This window comes from Xiphophorus couchianus, chromosome 13 (assembly GCF_001444195.1).
Source record: "Xiphophorus couchianus chromosome 13, X_couchianus-1.0, whole genome shotgun sequence".
In the NCBI taxonomy this organism is placed as follows: Eukaryota; Metazoa; Chordata; class Actinopteri; order Cyprinodontiformes; family Poeciliidae; genus Xiphophorus; species Xiphophorus couchianus.
Genome location: NC_040240.1, coordinates 23,224,087 through 23,240,923, shown reverse-complemented (window position 1 = coordinate 23,240,923; position 16,837 = coordinate 23,224,087). Strand labels below are relative to the sequence as shown.

Below are 16,837 nucleotides of genomic sequence, written 5' to 3'. Positions count from 1 at the left end.
AGCTTCTATAATGTAATGTCACCCTGCTAATTGCTGCTGGCTAGTCTGAAGGAGCTGAGTTGCGGAGGAGGGCTGATCTGTAAGGTGGAAACTCTGAAGCTTAGATTCTGGAGCTCCAAGGAGGAGCTGCGCCTTGAAGGCGGGGCTAGGTCCACCCAGGCATTTTGCAGAGCTGAATGGTTGCCATGGAGATTAAAGGATTTCTTAAATATGCATGAAAGAATCAAGGCAACACTCCAGGTGTGTTTTTGATGAGATAATAAGCTTAAAAAACTATTATACATAATACTGCCCTTTTAAAAGATTTAAATAAGGAATGATAAATTCCTTGTGCAAGAAAAAAAAAATTCATGTGAAATTAGTGGGCAGGTTGCAGGAGATCAACAAAGATTGAACGTGTGACTGATTACTGGTCTGAACCACCTCATTTAAATAAAGATTTGTGAGAACTACTGGTTGTCATGGAGATTGTCAGAGAAGAGAGTGGTCACAAAACATGAAGTTAGAAGTATAATAACATTTAAACATTTAAACATCAATAAAAATAAAGCTCTAAACTGCTGTATTTAGCTCTGCTAGCTTGTTTTACCCTCCGTGTTTCTCTGGCTCTGGTTTTCTGATCTCTGGTGGCTTTTGATTTTCTGTTTTTGTTGAAAAACATGAAGCGATTTTAAGTTTAGTCGGTGTTTTTTGTTTTGGTTTAATTGCATAGATGTCAGCATTCCAGCTGCATTAATCTGTCTGACCAGATATTTTTGCCTGAGCAATTTGCGAAGCTTGCAGAAAATCTGCATCACTTTTTCTGGGCTAAACAGACACGTTGCTGCTGCAGGACATCCAGACCAAACGGAGTTATGCTGCCATAAATGATAATCTGCACTGGAATTATTATACATCCTGCAGCTCAAAGTTGTCACTGTTGGAAGATGTTAGTCATATATTTTATGTTCCAAATATTTTGACAATCATTGTCTTCTGTTGTTGTATCTTTGCCTCCTGCTCGTCACAGCGACTGCAGACACTTTTGCGTCACTATTTGTTTATGCTACACAAAGACACAGAAACATCACTCAATCGGATTCGGGTTTAATAAATCACATTGCACTCAACACATTTGCAAATCTTCCTCCCAGTTTTTTCAAATGTCAAATGATCAGCACATGTCCTGCTCATTTTGCTGATGCAATCCTGGCTGCACCTGCTTGTATATCAGCGTTGCACCTGTTTTTAAACACGTAAACTTTTTAAAGATCTAGTTGGATGCAGGTTCTCACCTTCTTTCCAGGCTCTCCTCCAACACCAGGTGGTCCAGCTTCACCAGGTTCTCCCTGTGGAGAAAATATAGAACATTTTAAACCTGTTACTTTATTAAAATCATTCATTTTTTCCAAAAACACTGCACCTTCTCTCCAAGAGGTCCAGGATTGCCCAAACCACCAGGAGGACCTTGAGGACCCTGAAACACAAAGAAAAAAGTAATTTAATTAAAGAGAGATAATCTTATGATGTTACATTTACATCCTAATAACAGAAGAAACTAAAAGATAATTTTTGTTTTACTCAGTAAATCATTACATGAACATTTACTTTATGAAAAGTAACTTAATTCTTTTTTAGAAATCTCCAGCAGCCTGAACTGTTTGATACTCTTGTTGTGTTTGTTCTTTTAATGTTCCAACAAACTGCACATTTTTAACAATGCAACAAAAAGAAACGCTCTGAAGACTCACGTCGGCTCCGTTGGGACCAGCAGGGCCGCGAGGTCCAGGAGGTCCTGGTGGCCCCTGGAAACAGGAAGAGGCTTTTGTTTTCATTTTGATTGTGATTTTATTTTAAAGAAGAAGTCACATCACATGTTTCTACAGTAATTAGTATTCTGTGAAACTCACCATAGGTCCAACATCGCCTGTTTCTCCCTTCTCACCAGGTGGTCCAGGAAGACCCTGCAGAACAGAACATAATGTTAAATAAAAACTCTTCAGCTACGAAGCTCAACGGAAAAACTTCACAAACACAAAACTGTAGATCAGATCACTTCTAAAAATATGATGAATTCTGGGATAAGGAGCCAAGAAAATCATCCTCTTAGCTTTGTTTCTACCTGCAGTCCGATGGGTCCCGGAGCCCCTGGGAATCCTCGAGTCCCATCATCACCTTTAGAGCCAAACGGCCCCTGCTGGCCCCTGGGTCCCAGTTCCCCATCTGCACCCTGCAGCACAAGAAAAGACGTGGAGATAAGAATATGTTGATGAACTCAACCAGCAGTCTAATCCAGAAACATCATGTTTAAAAAATCTGTAATAAATAAATCAAACTTTGAACTCACAGCAGGACCAGGCTGACCGACTGGACCCATTGAGCCCGGTGGACCAGGAGGACCCTAACAAACAACAACATAGAGAAATGAAACAAAGAGACAAGATTCCTTTGAAACATGTCACTCTGATCATTACCACTAACACTAAATATGAAGGTTTTATTGAAGTTACTCACATGTTCTCCTTTTCCTCCCTTGGCGCCTTTCTGACCATGTTCTCCAACCTCACCCTGGAACAAAAGCACATTATTTTATTTCATTATAAAATCAATTAAATTTTATAATTTAATTATAAAATGCCCAATATTTGACTCACACCTTTGTAATTTGGTTTATTTTCTGTTTCAAGAGTTGTATTTATAATTCTGTTTCAACTCATTTCTTCAGAGCATGTAGGTTTATCTTATTATCCAGATTAGCATGTTGCTAAAGAAGTTGTTAAATATTGTCACTCTGCATAAAGCCTGACATAAATTTAATCATCAGGTATAAACCAATCCCAGAACTTAGTAAGCAGGTTTAGGAATGCCAATCTTTAATAAAATGAATTGTGAGTTTCAGACCTTATCACCATCCTCTCCAGGTACTCCAGGTGATCCAGCAGGACCTGGCAGACCGACCGGTCCTTGAACTCCGTCTCGACCCGCTGGACCAATAGGTCCTTTTTCTCCCTTAACAGAAGTTAAGATAAAAAACAATAAGTTTGGGTCAGTTTTCCTACAGCTGCACAATGTTTTAGGAATTAGATTAATTATTATTCCCACTGTCAGCTCCAGATACGAAAAACATCTAGATGACTCACTGGGACTCCTTTCTCTCCAGCTGGTCCAGGAGGCCCCTGAGGACCGGGTCGGCCCGGAGGCCCCACAGGTCCGGCAGTTCCAGCTGGGCCCCTCTCACCAGGAGAACCCTAGAAAAGTACAAGAAAACAGATTAAATCACAGTAGAAGTTTTTTGCTGCAATGTTTAGATGCACTGCAAAATTCAAACACTGAAAAAGATTTATGCTAAAATTAGACTTGATCTTTATCCACAGCTGAAAAACTTAAATATGAAATAAGAGTTCATATTATTAAAAATATGAATAAAAATATCTGAGATGGTTAAAAAACGTACAGCAGGTCCAGGAGGTCCAGCAGGTCCTTCTCCTCCTTTCAGTCCTCCACCACCCTGGGAGTAACATCAGGAGGAAGAAATCAGGTTTTAAATACTCACTTTCTGTAAAAAGGAAATCTGATTTCTGCTAATCAGATTATTTTAATAAGATCAGATTCTCTTAAAACCAACTTTGGCTCAGATGCAACTTTGCATTTTCTCACCAAACCCTGTTTGAAAACAGCAGCAGTTTCCTTCTCTGCACTTACAGCTAAACCTCAACACTTAACTTTGTACAACTTAATATAAATTAGCTATTAAAACAGATTTTTCTGCATTGCAACCTTTTAAAACCATCAATGCATCTCCTCAGGTACACGATGGAGCTTTGACTACAAGCAGGTCAAAAAGCAGCATTTCATTTATAAACTGATTAGTTTATACTACTACACAATTCAAGCTACACAATTAAAAAAAACATTATACTTGAAAATTGTGATGATGATACTGGTTAAGATTACAATATATTGTACAAACTCTTTTCTTTCTTTTTCATCCCTCCATTTCATGTGAGCTTTAGCATCACAACAATCTAAGGCACTAATGTGTTGTGGCCGTCTGGCGTAGTTAAAGTCCATCCAACTGGCCAAATGCAGATTTTAATGCATGAATCATGAGTTAAAATGGAAAATTCTCCCAAAAATAGCATCTATTTAGTTCATTGAGATTAAAAAATTACAGTCATTGACATTTAGATATGGACTGTGAGTTGATACTGTGCAGCTTTAAACAGAATAATAAATACTTTTGTAGATACGTTTTGTAAAAATGAGAAACAATAACATGCTGTATATGTTCACATTGGGATATGTTGCATATCCACCATGTCTAATTCAATTTAAAATGAGAATTAAGATTCAGCAACAGCTCAGGCTCAACTAAAAGACACAAAGCCGGCGACTGAGACCACAAACTCATTTGGGAAACAGGCAGCAGGTGAGTTTGTTTTGTTGTCTGTATGTTTCTGGATATGGAGACTGTGCCCCAGTTCCTGTTTTACTAGTGGTACATTTCATACATATCTAGTTAGAATCTTGTGATCTTTTGAAGATTTAGCAACACCAGTTTTCTGTATTTCTATTGATTATACTTACAGGGGTTCCAGGAAGTCCTCTCTCTCCGGGGAAACCTCTCAGACCCGGGGGCCCGTCTTTTCCAGGACCTCCTGGAGGCCCGGGGTCACCCTTAGTGCCCTCCTTTCCTGACTGACCAGGAAGTCCCTGCTCTCCAGGTGGACCAGGGGGGCCAGGATGGCCCCGCTCACCCATGGGGCCAGTTTCTCCTGACGGACCCTAAAAGGATGGAGGTGGAAAGAACAGAAGGAGAAAATTATTAAAGAAAAACGACATTACAACAAAAAACAGTGATAAAAGTTAAACAAGATGAAACCTGAGCTCACCTGAGGTCCAACAACTCCAGGTGGCCCTGGGGGGCCCATTTTACCTTGGAAACCCTGCAGAACAGAAACTGAATGAACAGATAATCCGGTTCTGTGCTGCTAATTTAGATTCCAATAAAATAGGATCTCTATACAATGTTTAAGACACACAATTAAGATTAATTGAAGCAAATTCAACACTATTGTTTTAATCCAACATTTTATCAAAAGCTATTTAATCCAAATTGTTTATAAAGAATAAAATCATTGCAAAAGATATAACATCTGCAAATAAACTGAGAACTTTAGTGTGTTTTGCTCCGTTTGTGTACAAATATAAAGAGTTTCTAACAGTCAGAAGATCCTCAGATGTCACTTCACACATCTGGAAATGTTTTATGACAAATATATAAAACTAATATATAAAACTTACAACTTCTCCTCTCTGTCCAGGATGTCCAGGCAGTCCATCCTTTCCTGGTGGTCCCTGTAATATTATTAATAATAATAAGTAATGAAATAATTTATATCACTAGAAGCTACTAAACCATTTCATTAAAACATTTTCTTACAGGAGGTCCTTTGGGCCCCGGGAAGCCGTTGGCTCCCTGAGGTCCAGGCAAACCCTGGTGGGAACACAGAATACGATCATTGTTAAGAAGATGAAAGTGGCTGAATGTCGTATAAATGTTTGTGTTTGTTAGATAACAATCACAGGATGGTTTTCTGTAGTGAATGGAAATATTAATTAGCACTCACCCTCTCTCCAGGAGGACCAGGAGGGCCGTCGCTTCCAGATGTTCCCTAATTAAAACACAGATAATTAAACAAACACTAACAAATATTAAACAAAGTATTTTTATTTTTTACCATTAGCTTCAGTCTAATGTTGTGTCAGAAGAGTTTAGAGCACAACTCTAGATAAATAACATTAATCAAATGCTATGGTTTGGGCTATGTTTTTTTTTTTTTGCAAAATAAAATAATATTAATAAACAGAACATTTAAATAAAGTTCATCTGAACAGTTTAGATGAAATCATTGTTTAGACAAACCTTTGCTCCTGGTTTCCCAGTTGATCCTCTCGGCCCTCTCTGGCCTCTTGGGCCCTGAATGTTAAACAAGTTTCAATTAAAAAACAAATAAACAAAAATCTATAATTTAAATATAAAAATATTATATAATGATAAAAGATATACCAAATATTCTCGTATAAATAAATCGTAGTCATGCATGACATTCATATTGCTACATAAATAATAATAGACTCCCTACAGAAACATATTTTCTTTGCTGACCCCTGGAGGTCAAACGTTTAACTGCAGCACCATCTAGAAGTGATGCTTCAGGAGAGTGAAGGTAAAACAATTACAAAGTTATTTTTTTTGGGTTCAGTGCAGTTAAAGTTTTGCACCCTTTGCTGACAAAACGACAGCTTTTATAAACTGGATAACTAAACTAATTAAAATTACCGTTGGTCCTCTTTGTCCTCTTGGTCCTAGTTTTCCAGTAACTCCCTGATTTAACAAACAAAAAACCTGAATTAGATACTTAAAGTGCATGAAAGACAATTTGCAGAGCAAAAAAGGGATTTGTTCAGTTTAACTACACATAGAATCACAATATTACAATATTAATGTAGCTGCAAATAACATCTGATATTGTCTGACATTAAAGCTACATTTTTCACAGGACTAAAAACTTACCCTTGTTCCCTTCTCTCCATTAGATCCTGGGAATCCAGGGAATCCAAGAGATCCCTAATAAAAGTAAAAAAAATATATACATATTGGCAGTGATATGAAAAAAAAACAATTCTTAAGCTGTATTTTTTTTTAACCTTGATTCCTTGTCTTCCAGGATATCCAGGAAGTCCAGGTACACCAAGTTTACCCTAAAGTGGAAAAAACACTTGCAGTAATTACATAACTGCTACATAAATCCATCAATTTTCTATAGTTATTTCTATTATTGTTCATTTCTGTTACATCTGTTAAAATGATTTAACAAAGGCGCTGGTTGTAAGGTTAATATTGTTAATACGTAACCTTAAGTTACAGGTATGTCTCACTGAGATTAAAAATCTCCTTTTAAAGACAGCTGGCCAAAATTACAAGAATATTAGACAGAATTATACTCTATGACAAGTAATGGGTAACATATCCACATCATGTTTTTCTCATTTAAATACAATAAAAGAAACCAATTGTCTTGACTAATGTGACACAAACACAGGAGGGTAGAAAAACATTATTATGTGTCTTTATTTAATTGCCCATATAAAAGCAAACATACAGTTTAGTCCAAAATTATTCTGACCTGCCAGATTTAGACTTAAGATTATTTTTATTCAACCCAGTTTGTGTCTGAGCAGGAGAACAGGAGTGCAGCTTTTGGGAAATCAATACTTGTCAGTGGGAATCCTGAGACTTAAATCCCTCAAAAAATAATAAAAAATGTAAAAGGAGTATCAATTTCTGGGAAAAAAACCGTTTATTTACATTTTATTTAATAAATGGCCTTCTCAATGATCAACTGATCATTGAGAAGGCCATTTATTAAATCATTCTTACAAGAAAAAAAAAATCAGAACCTGATATTTAAGAATAAAATGGTTTAAGTCACTGGAGCAGTTTTGATACAGAAACCATGAAGTACCAGCTGACCCTGAATGCACCATTAAAGTGCAGCTTTTGTGAAATCCCTAATCCTGCATGTCTGCTGCTGTGCAGCATTTTGGACTGGCTGAAATTTGTCCAGTAGCAGTCTTGGCTACATTTGAAGTTGTTTAAGGTGAGAAATTAAGTAAAAGTCTGAAAAATGTGAATCTTTGCTTTGGGCCACATTGTTTCCTTCACTGTCACAGCAGCTGACAGAGAAACATTAAGGTTCCCAAACTGGAGACTTCAGTGAAACTAGAGAGTCTGCCGTGTTTTCCTGTTACTTTTTAAAGTTTCCTGATGGACTACAGTGTTGTGCACTTAGTCCTCAAGATAAACATTCTGGATCTGCTGTGGTTTAAAACAACATTGTTTCGAAACATCTCTTTAAATATGAATGCTACTTTAAACAGATACAAAATTAAAGATGAATAAAAGATTCATACCTTCTCCCCAGCAAGGCCAATTGTTCCAAGCTCACCAGGGGGTCCAACTCGACCCTTCGGCCCCTCAGGACCGTCCTCTCCTCTAGGTCCAGGTACTCCAATCTCACCCTACCAACAGGACACAAAACAACGCCTTTAGTATATATAAAGAAAGCAACAATAAACCATAAAACTGATCAGTACAATGAAGACGTTAAATAGTTAATTTATTAAAGATTAATCCAACCATCTATGATGTATAATTCATTTTACCCTCTCTCCCTTGACACCAAAATCTCCCTTAATTCCTGGGAATCCATCTTCACCCTGAGGATAAAAACACATGACAATAAAGCACAAGTCTTTATTTTGTATTATTGTTAGTCATCTATGGATTAATATGTCATAATATTTCTGTGATATGCTACTGTTGGTGGCATTAAACCATTAATCAAGGACAAACCTTCTCCCCTTTGTGACCCTTTAGACCTCGGATTCCTTGAGCTCCCTGCAACCAGACGATCATTTTATCAGTGACTGAGATAGAAAATTACAACTGACAAATAAAATCCTTTGAATTGACTCAGTTTATTTTACATTGCAATGCAAAAGATTTCCAAAAGTGAATTCAATTAAAACTTAGCAAAGGTTCAGTAAAAACAATGACATTTTAAAGAAGTTTTGGTAAATTATGAATAAAATGCACTGACCTTAATGCCACGAGGTCCAGGATAACCAATAGCTCCCTGAGGACCGTTGGGACCCTGAAGACAATGAGTTGGAAGCATATCACACAAATTAAGGCAAACATATTTGTTATTTTCAAAGACACTCTTTCTGTAACTCTATGAACTTTAAAATGCGTTTTATGAAAATATATTCAGAACTTTGGTCGATAAATCAGAGAAACTGAAGATACCAACCTGATTTCCTTTAGTGCCAGAAGGCCCCTCCTTTCCTGGGTGACCCTGAGAATAAACGAAATAGAGCCTCGGCCTTAGTGTTGGCTCTATTTATTTAATCTAAAAATAAAATTATTAATAAAAATGAACTTACAGGAGGGCCATCAGCTCCTGGCATTCCTGGCAAACCTGGTTTTCCAGTGGGACCCTAGAGAGAAAGTTAAGATGGTAAAAATCTAAAATTATTAGTAAAAGCCATTAAACCATCAATCTTTTTAATACAGACACCTTATCCTTTTCAGGGTTGAGTTATCTGCAGCTAATAGGTGAATAGGAAAGGTTGCATTTCAAAAGTATTTTATATATTAATAATATAACATTTTAATCAAATCTAGAGATTATAAAACATGAAAGGATTATTCTCGGTTCTTTTGAAATGTACTTTAACCAAGCAGTTACATCTGGAAAATGAAGGCTTTATTACGCTATCCATCCATTTTCTCTACTAAAATAACGACCAAATCTGGTTAGAAATGTGTCATAACTTCTGAAATAGATGTAAAAAACTGCGGTGCTTACTTTCTCTCCTGGTGGTCCGATCGCCCCCTGAGGTCCTGGCATTCCCTGCAAAGAAAAACAAAGTTAATTTTGCTGAAATAATAAAACATATTGTAGATGTACACTCCAAGAATATCTATAGATAAAACAAATGTAGAAGTTATAATACTGAGATGCAAACATAAAGAATTCAGCATCTAAGCAGCAAAAATCTGATCGAGTTTGTTGCAAAACTGTGCAACATGACTGATAACTGGTGACATAAAAACAACAATTACACATTAAGGCGGCACAATATTTAACTACTGTACAACTCAGAGGTTCTTATGATACGTATCTTCAATTCTTTGTGGATATTTCAGAACTACAACTCTATTACATTTTTTTGCATCTTAAGAAACTTTTACTCTTTCCTGTTTCTAAAAAAACATTCAGATTGGATTAAGTTTCTGTGAACATCAATTTTCAAGTATTGCCAAACGTCCATCATGTCTTACTAGGCTCACAGTTGTGCCATATTCTTTCCATTTTCAGACAATAAATTGAACAGAGATCAAAGTTCATCGCTGTTTTATCACATAATCCTGCTTTAGACTTTTCCACAGGTTCCTCCTTGACTCTCTGCTGTGCTTCCTGGTCTTCATGATGCTGGTTGAACAATAATGTTTTCTAACTTCTGAGTCCTTCACAGAAGATCTGCATTTTTATTGACATTAAATTACATACAGCTGGTCTCTATTTGCTCATATGGTATTTTTTTTAAGTCAAAGGAGTGAAGGGTTAAACATTTCCATGCATGCAACACTTTTCAAACATTAATGTGGAAAAGAATGGAAAAACCATTTCCTGTTTCCTTACTCTGTCACAAAAATTGAATGAAAATATGTTAAAGTTTGTGGTTGTTACATGGCAGAAAGTTTAAGTGTTTCTGTATTCAGACCAGCCCAGGTAAAGGATCCTTTTTGCTCTCTGTCCTTGACTGACTCTTATGTTTTTAGGTAACCCTAATACTGGGATGAACAGGACTCAGAAGTTTAAGTATTAAAAAAATAACTCACAATAATATATTTTCATAAACATGAAACAATGTGTCGTTCTCACATATTTTGAGAATGAAGGAATTAAAATGTATGGAGACGCAGCTATAAATGCATCTCAGGCTGGAGGATAAAAACTTCAGCACATAATTATTTGACACACAGAAACAGCTGCTGGTTTCTCACCTGAGTTCCTGGAGTTCCCTGCTGACCAGGAGGTCCTGGCTCACCTTGGGGACCCTTAATGACAGAAAGAGACGATAAACGATGACCGAGAGACACATAATGAAGAAGAGAGATTGATAATTCATTTCAGATAGTTTTTTTCTTGTGCAACTACCAGAGGAGTTAAAAATGCAAACACAGACTACAAGAAAATAAAATTAAACGGTTACTGACCAAGTTTCCTTTGGGACCATGGGGTCCATCATTTCCTCTTACACCCTAAAAAGAAATTATACAAATGAAATTAATCATGGACACCAACTGAACGTAATTAGCAAGCAAAGCTAAATAGCTGGCATAACTATTATGTTGCATTAAGGTAATTATAAAATAAAAAATCTCAAACTGTAAGAATCATATGTAGAAAAAATCAAGTGGTTTCTAACTGGTGGTTCTGACTCTCCCATAACTATTATAAATTACACTGATAAACATATCGAGGATTCATTTTGTAATTTCGTTCCAAAGGATCTGAGGTTGTTGTGGTCAGACATTAATAACTTAATGATGTTAAAATAAGACAGATTAGTGTAGTTTAAACTGATTTTACTCACAGGAGGTCCAGAGATTCCTGGAGGACCTTTAGGGCCAAGCAAACCACGGGGTCCCTGCAGAAAGACGAATATCAACCAATAAGAATCCATCACTTACTGGTTGTGATGGATTCAACCAACAATAAAGACTTGTACAAGAATACAAGTCTTTATTCTTTAGCATAAAGACTTTGATGCTACAACAATAAGTTTCATGTAAAATCCTCCTCCAGTTCAACCTACAACACCATGAATATTTTTGTGAGAAACTGAATAGTTTTTCCGCCAAATAAATATATATATTTACATGCACAACACAAAATCTCAAAATACAGAGATGTTAAATCTCCTTGGTTGTCATGGAAACACTCACGGGTTCACCTGGGAGACCCCTAGGTCCAACGTCTCCATCGTCTCCCTACAGAAACAGACACAACATGTCAGTGAGTAGATGATATCTAAAAGATGTGAAGTAACAATATGTAAAAAATACTTTCTAATAAATTTAATGTTTTTATTTTTATTACACACCCTCTCTCCATCCTCTCCAGTAGATCCTTGCAGTCCCATTGGACCTGGGTCACCCTAAACAGAGGATATTTCAGATGGAGACTTTGGACATTCTACAGGTATTTATAAAATTATAAGCAATGAAAGATACAAATAAACTGATATTATTACTAATGTTTAACTAATGTTTAACTTACTCTGTGCCCTTTATCACCAGGCAAACCAGGAAGGCCATCAAAACCACGATCACCCTGAAACAAAAACAAACATTTTTAGGAAACTTATTTTATTTCAAAATATTTGATCCATAAAGCTGAGACTGTTCTGCTAGTTTTGGGAGTTCTGGCAAACTGTGTTAAATTTGACGATGCTAATTATCCCAAATTAATGAAGAATACTTTACCTTGGATCCAGTCTCTCCTGGCATTCCCCTGGCACCATCAGCACCAGCACGACCCTGTTAACAGGATATGGAAAACACTGTTTTATAACATCCATCTGTAGCTTTGGAGGGCGATACTTGTACAAACACAAATGAAATACAGTCAAATGAAGAGGTCCTGTACTGAGTCTTTCAAAAAACTATCCTGGACTTCCAAAAGTACAAATAATTTTTCAAAGGACTTAAATTTTAAGTATAAAATATTTCAAATAGCTTTAAAAAACAGTTATTTTACTCACTCTTCTTCCAGATTTTCCTGGAGGGCCCAGCAAACCCTGGGGACCCCTGGGGCCCTAAACCAAAAACGCCAGAGATGTGTTACATCCATGTATGCTGAACTCACCGATGTGGTGAAATGAGTGATTTACCTGAGAACCAGGATCTCCACTCTCTCCTTTCAAACCTGGACTTCCTGGATTTCCCTGAGGAAAAACAAGATCATCATAGCAAACTTTTTTATAATTCCTCAGGCATTAATGATGGTGCAGTTTGATGCAAAAAACCCCTCAAATAATAACAGCAATTTAATGAACAAAGAGGCTTATGAAAGAACAGCCATAAAACAAACAGATCTGTAACTGGTTGCTGTTAACCCACCAGGGGTCCTGGGCGTCCAGTGAATCCCATCGGTCCAGGCGGTCCCTTCAGAGCCATCTACAGAAATAATAAAAAAATTATATCTTAACCTCAACAATGATAGGGACATATATGTAGCTATTTATTATGATTTTGTTTAAGTAAAACAAATAAAACAAAACCATAACAACAACTTTACATATTTATTGCAATGATATTTGATTTGGTAAAATAACATTCAATTTGTTACTTAACCCTAAATATTTAGATGTCTTTCCATTTCCTAATTTAATTTGTAACCTCTTTACAGTTGGTGCGTTTGACTAAATGAAATAAAAAACAGCTCATGTCAACCAATAAGAAAGAACATAGCAATATCAATGGCACAGGCTACCATAGATCTATATGGATAACTTCAAATCATCACTAATTATTAAATAAACTGCCTGCTTTGTGGAAAAATTAAATGAGAATCAGAACTAACCCTGGCCTGAGACAAGATGGCTGCTGCCTGGGCTTCCTGTGCAGAAACAACCGGACCTTTATCGCCTCCACTCTGTCCAAAGCGGAACTGCAATAAGAAAATAAAAGGTTTGTTTAAAACTGAAAGTCAGATCTGTTTGCTGAACCACCGACAGTAACTACATCATTATAACACAAAACAAAACTGTTAGTGAACAATAACAAAGATCAGAAACATTCCCAGCAGTGAGAAACTGTTTGAAACATAAATACAGAATAAATCTAAAGGTTTATATTTAATTAGTTGTTGTTGTCATATAAAAAAAAACATCCATCACCTTTCATAAAGTAGGCTAAACATGCTAAAAATACAAAATTACAACTACCAGTGAGTAGAAACACTGTAACACCTTAAACAATATTAGAAATAGAAATCATGCCTAAAGTATTAATAAGTAAAAATATTTTACAGGCAGCATGACTGAGGTTCCAGGAGGTCCAGGAACTCCATCGGCCCCAGGCAGTCCCGCCCTACCAGTAGGACCCTGCAGAACAAAAAGGAGCATTAAACAAAGATAATAGGGAAGAAACACTAAAACTATTTCCTCACTTATTAATCACAATTCTGCACTAGTAAAAACAATCTCACCCTCTCACCAGGGTCACCCACTGAGCCAGGAGGTCCAGAAGGACCAGAAGGTCCTGGAAGCCCCTGAAAAACAAACACAAAATCACTTTAATAAACTAAGTATAGTAAATGCATACCTACATTTTCCAATCAAGAAATAAAATAATGCCATCTAATCAATTAGACAACCACAAAAGCAGACAATGTACTACTTACAGCAGGTCCTTCAGGCCCTGGAGGACCTTCAATCAGCATTCCCTGCAAAAACCATTAAATAAAAAATGCTTACAGAGGTCAATAAAACACTGAAGACATAAAGATGTCACAGCTTGCACTCTGCAGAAATCAGTATTCTCCTAATAATACCTAATATATACTATATATATATATATATATATATATATATATATATATATATATATATATATATATATATATATATACTGGATATAGTGGAGTCAGAAAAAATTTTTGTAACTAAATTATGGACCCAATAAAAATGTGTATATCATTTTTTATATTTAGTACCTTAACTGATATACAAGAACTTTAGCCAAAATTGTTGAGACTTTCATTAACCAAACAAGCTTCAATATTTATTAGAGTCAAAACTGATAAGTGGTTGGAAATAAATCAATAAAAAAAAAAACTGTTTTATATTGGTAGTTACATTTCTTTAGTATGAAGATGCCCCATTGGCTCAATTAAAAACCTAAAAATATTGTAAATCAGCTGTCATAATTCTGAACATTGTGTGAACACAAATGACTCACAGGCTCCAGAACAGCTGGTTCTCCCTTTTCTCCTTTCTGGCCGCTGACGCCGGCCTGAGGAAAACACACAAGTATCCAGGAACACAACACAATCATTATGGAGCTACTTCCACTTATAAACAAAAAAAAGTCAACACTAATAACCAACAATTTCCCACAACCCTATTAAAGCATTAAAATAAATGTAATACAATGAAAATGTGTTTTTCTTGTGTGAATCTCTTAAGATTTTCTTCGATTACCTACGTGGATCTCCACAGTCTTGGTCCTTAACTATCATAAATTTTAATGAAAAAAAGAAGCTTACCACCACCAAAGTAAAGCCATACACTGAAAAAAGACACTGAAAATAAACGACCTTTAGATGATAATTTTCAGTGTGTGTGACGCTTCAGGTTACTGATTATGTTTAACAGCCTCTACATGAGTACTAGCCACTTTTACTTTAACTTTAAAAAATAAAAGCATTTTCAACCAACAGTGTAACTTCAAGGTCTTGAATTGCATTCAATAAAACTCTTTGATTGACTGAGTTTTGCCTGGATATCTTTGAAATCTCTTAAATAACTTTTTTCTAATTGAGTGACATCAACATGTCAACACAAAGACTTTAACTGCACGTCTGAATTACCAACAGTGGATAAGAAATTTATCTGGACTGTGTTGGTTTGGGTTAAATTAAATAAAATACACGTAGCAAACTCAAACAAGTTATCGAGAAGACATTGAATACAATTGATCAAAGACCAGAACTTCCTGATTGGTTAAAACAATTTTTTGCTTCAAAAGCAAAAATACTCACGCCTCCCTCATGGGTCACAGCGGACAAGGCGGGCCCAGCGTAGCCATCAGCCTCTCCGGTCTCTGGTACTGGGTCACTGTAGTCTTTGTAGGAATAATCATATTCCTTCATGCCCACATCTCCAGTCACATACTCCTCAGTGAAGACTTCTTCTTCTCCCACACCGCCTGTCTTTGTGGCCTCTAACTCCTCTCCTTCCTGGGGCTGTGAAGCGTTTTTACAGCCCCAAAAGAATGGATGGAAAAACAGGAAAGAAAAAGCCAAGAGAAAATAAAGGTACAAGAAAGGGAAGGGAAAGTAGTGAGATGGGAGACGTGCAGAATGGAAAACGTAAGTGTAGCAGAAAAAAAGGGTAGAAATAAAGAGGTGTACCAGAAAAGGGAACAGTTTAAATATAACTTACCTTGTGCAACTGTTATAAGTTTGAGTTAAAATAAAACAATGTGGCATTTCCTAGAAACGTAATCAGTCCTGGATTCAGTCTGCTTTTTCCGTAAACAACGCTGAAGGACATTTATCCTGCCACTCTAAATCTTCTGTTTTAGTTTTCTCAGTAGGTTTTCAGCAGAGCATCTCATTACCAGCTTCTGTTTGATGATTTGCAAATAAATTTCTTTTTGTAAGAGTTTGGCACAGAGAGAAAGACAGTCTGTGCTGCAGACCTTCATTTTTACCTTTCTGAACACAAACTAATAATGACAAACTTTGCGAAAACAAACTTCTGCTACGTGCTACTCTATGCAAAGCAAAAATGTTACATGTGTACTTACCAACTCTGTTACAAGGGTTTTAATCCAGTGGGGAAACAGAAGTATTTGCTTGTAACTCATACAAATGAAAACACATATGAAAGGCTCTATAGTGTTTCAAACAGCATTCCTTACCATCCCAAAGGTTTCTTCAAAGTTGCAACAGATTTCAGCACAAAATTTGGACGCAGTCAATAAAATCATTTAACACAAATAAGTAAAAAATTAACTTTGATTTTCTATATGAACACGAGAACTAAAAACATTTTTGACAAAATACACAAAAGCACCATTAAGGAACCCTGAGTGGTAACTGTACTCCAGTCAAGTTAGCCTTTTCTTTCATATAAGAATGAATTTTATCCATCTCCTTGTGTCACTGTGGTAAAACCACATATCAAACATTCTTATGTGGAGCTTTTTTTCACAAGACTTTTGTTCTTATTTCAGGATGACTTAGATATTAAAGCAGGTATCTTGACATGAGAACAACATAAGAATCTTGCTGTTAAGGAGAAAAAGAGCCACATAAACATGTTTGTTGGTAAAGGAGATGAATGTGGGACATTCTCTCTCAGAAGGAGTTTTCTCTCACATGTTGCTTTGTGGCATCAGGGCCAACAGCACAGTAATGAGTGGTTAGAAATATGTAAAGAAGAGCAAAGAACTTATACTAAGATATTAATCTACAAGGACTGGGCTCAC

At 36.3% G+C, this 16,837-nt stretch overlaps 1 protein-coding gene across 6 annotated transcripts in view; it reads right to left on the bottom strand.

Annotated features, from left to right (window-relative positions):
• The window catches only part of col11a2 (collagen, type XI, alpha 2), a 44,501-nt gene that overhangs the window by 7,186 nt on the left and 20,478 nt on the right, over positions 1-16,837 (bottom strand). For 4 of the 6 annotated variants that reach the window (XM_028036922.1, XM_028036923.1, XM_028036925.1 and 1 more), the window contains 42 exons: positions 15,384-15,587; positions 14,582-14,635; positions 14,025-14,066; positions 13,830-13,892; positions 13,651-13,725; positions 13,203-13,289; positions 12,740-12,796; positions 12,511-12,564; positions 12,382-12,435; positions 12,104-12,157; positions 11,898-11,951; positions 11,722-11,775; positions 11,564-11,608; positions 11,212-11,265; positions 10,832-10,876; positions 10,619-10,672; positions 9,417-9,461; positions 8,992-9,045; positions 8,859-8,903; positions 8,646-8,699; positions 8,399-8,443; positions 8,209-8,262; positions 7,957-8,064; positions 6,691-6,744; positions 6,557-6,610; positions 6,323-6,367; positions 5,906-5,959; positions 5,610-5,654; positions 5,423-5,476; positions 5,284-5,337; positions 4,872-4,925; positions 4,567-4,764; positions 3,434-3,487; positions 3,120-3,227; positions 2,881-2,988; positions 2,494-2,547; positions 2,327-2,380; positions 2,102-2,209; positions 1,890-1,943; positions 1,731-1,784; positions 1,403-1,456; positions 1,275-1,328 (listed from right to left, as the gene is read on the bottom strand). In XM_028036922.1, the coding sequence (XP_027892723.1) occupies positions 1,275-1,328; positions 1,403-1,456; positions 1,731-1,784; positions 1,890-1,943; positions 2,102-2,209; positions 2,327-2,380; positions 2,494-2,547; positions 2,881-2,988; positions 3,120-3,227; positions 3,434-3,487; positions 4,567-4,764; positions 4,872-4,925; positions 5,284-5,337; positions 5,423-5,476; positions 5,610-5,654; positions 5,906-5,959; positions 6,323-6,367; positions 6,557-6,610; positions 6,691-6,744; positions 7,957-8,064; positions 8,209-8,262; positions 8,399-8,443; positions 8,646-8,699; positions 8,859-8,903; positions 8,992-9,045; positions 9,417-9,461; positions 10,619-10,672; positions 10,832-10,876; positions 11,212-11,265; positions 11,564-11,608; positions 11,722-11,775; positions 11,898-11,951; positions 12,104-12,157; positions 12,382-12,435; positions 12,511-12,564; positions 12,740-12,796; positions 13,203-13,289; positions 13,651-13,725; positions 13,830-13,892; positions 14,025-14,066; positions 14,582-14,635; positions 15,384-15,587 (2,769 nt within the window). The remainder of the gene's footprint in view (positions 1-1,274; positions 1,329-1,402; positions 1,457-1,730; positions 1,785-1,889; positions 1,944-2,101; positions 2,210-2,326; positions 2,381-2,493; positions 2,548-2,880; positions 2,989-3,119; positions 3,228-3,433; positions 3,488-4,566; positions 4,765-4,871; positions 4,926-5,283; positions 5,338-5,422; positions 5,477-5,609; positions 5,655-5,905; positions 5,960-6,322; positions 6,368-6,556; positions 6,611-6,690; positions 6,745-7,956; positions 8,065-8,208; positions 8,263-8,398; positions 8,444-8,645; positions 8,700-8,858; positions 8,904-8,991; positions 9,046-9,416; positions 9,462-10,618; positions 10,673-10,831; positions 10,877-11,211; positions 11,266-11,563; positions 11,609-11,721; positions 11,776-11,897; positions 11,952-12,103; positions 12,158-12,381; positions 12,436-12,510; positions 12,565-12,739; positions 12,797-13,202; positions 13,290-13,650; positions 13,726-13,829; positions 13,893-14,024; positions 14,067-14,581; positions 14,636-15,383; positions 15,588-16,837) is intronic. The other 2 variants (XM_028036924.1, XM_028036927.1) reach the window with 1 other exon arrangement.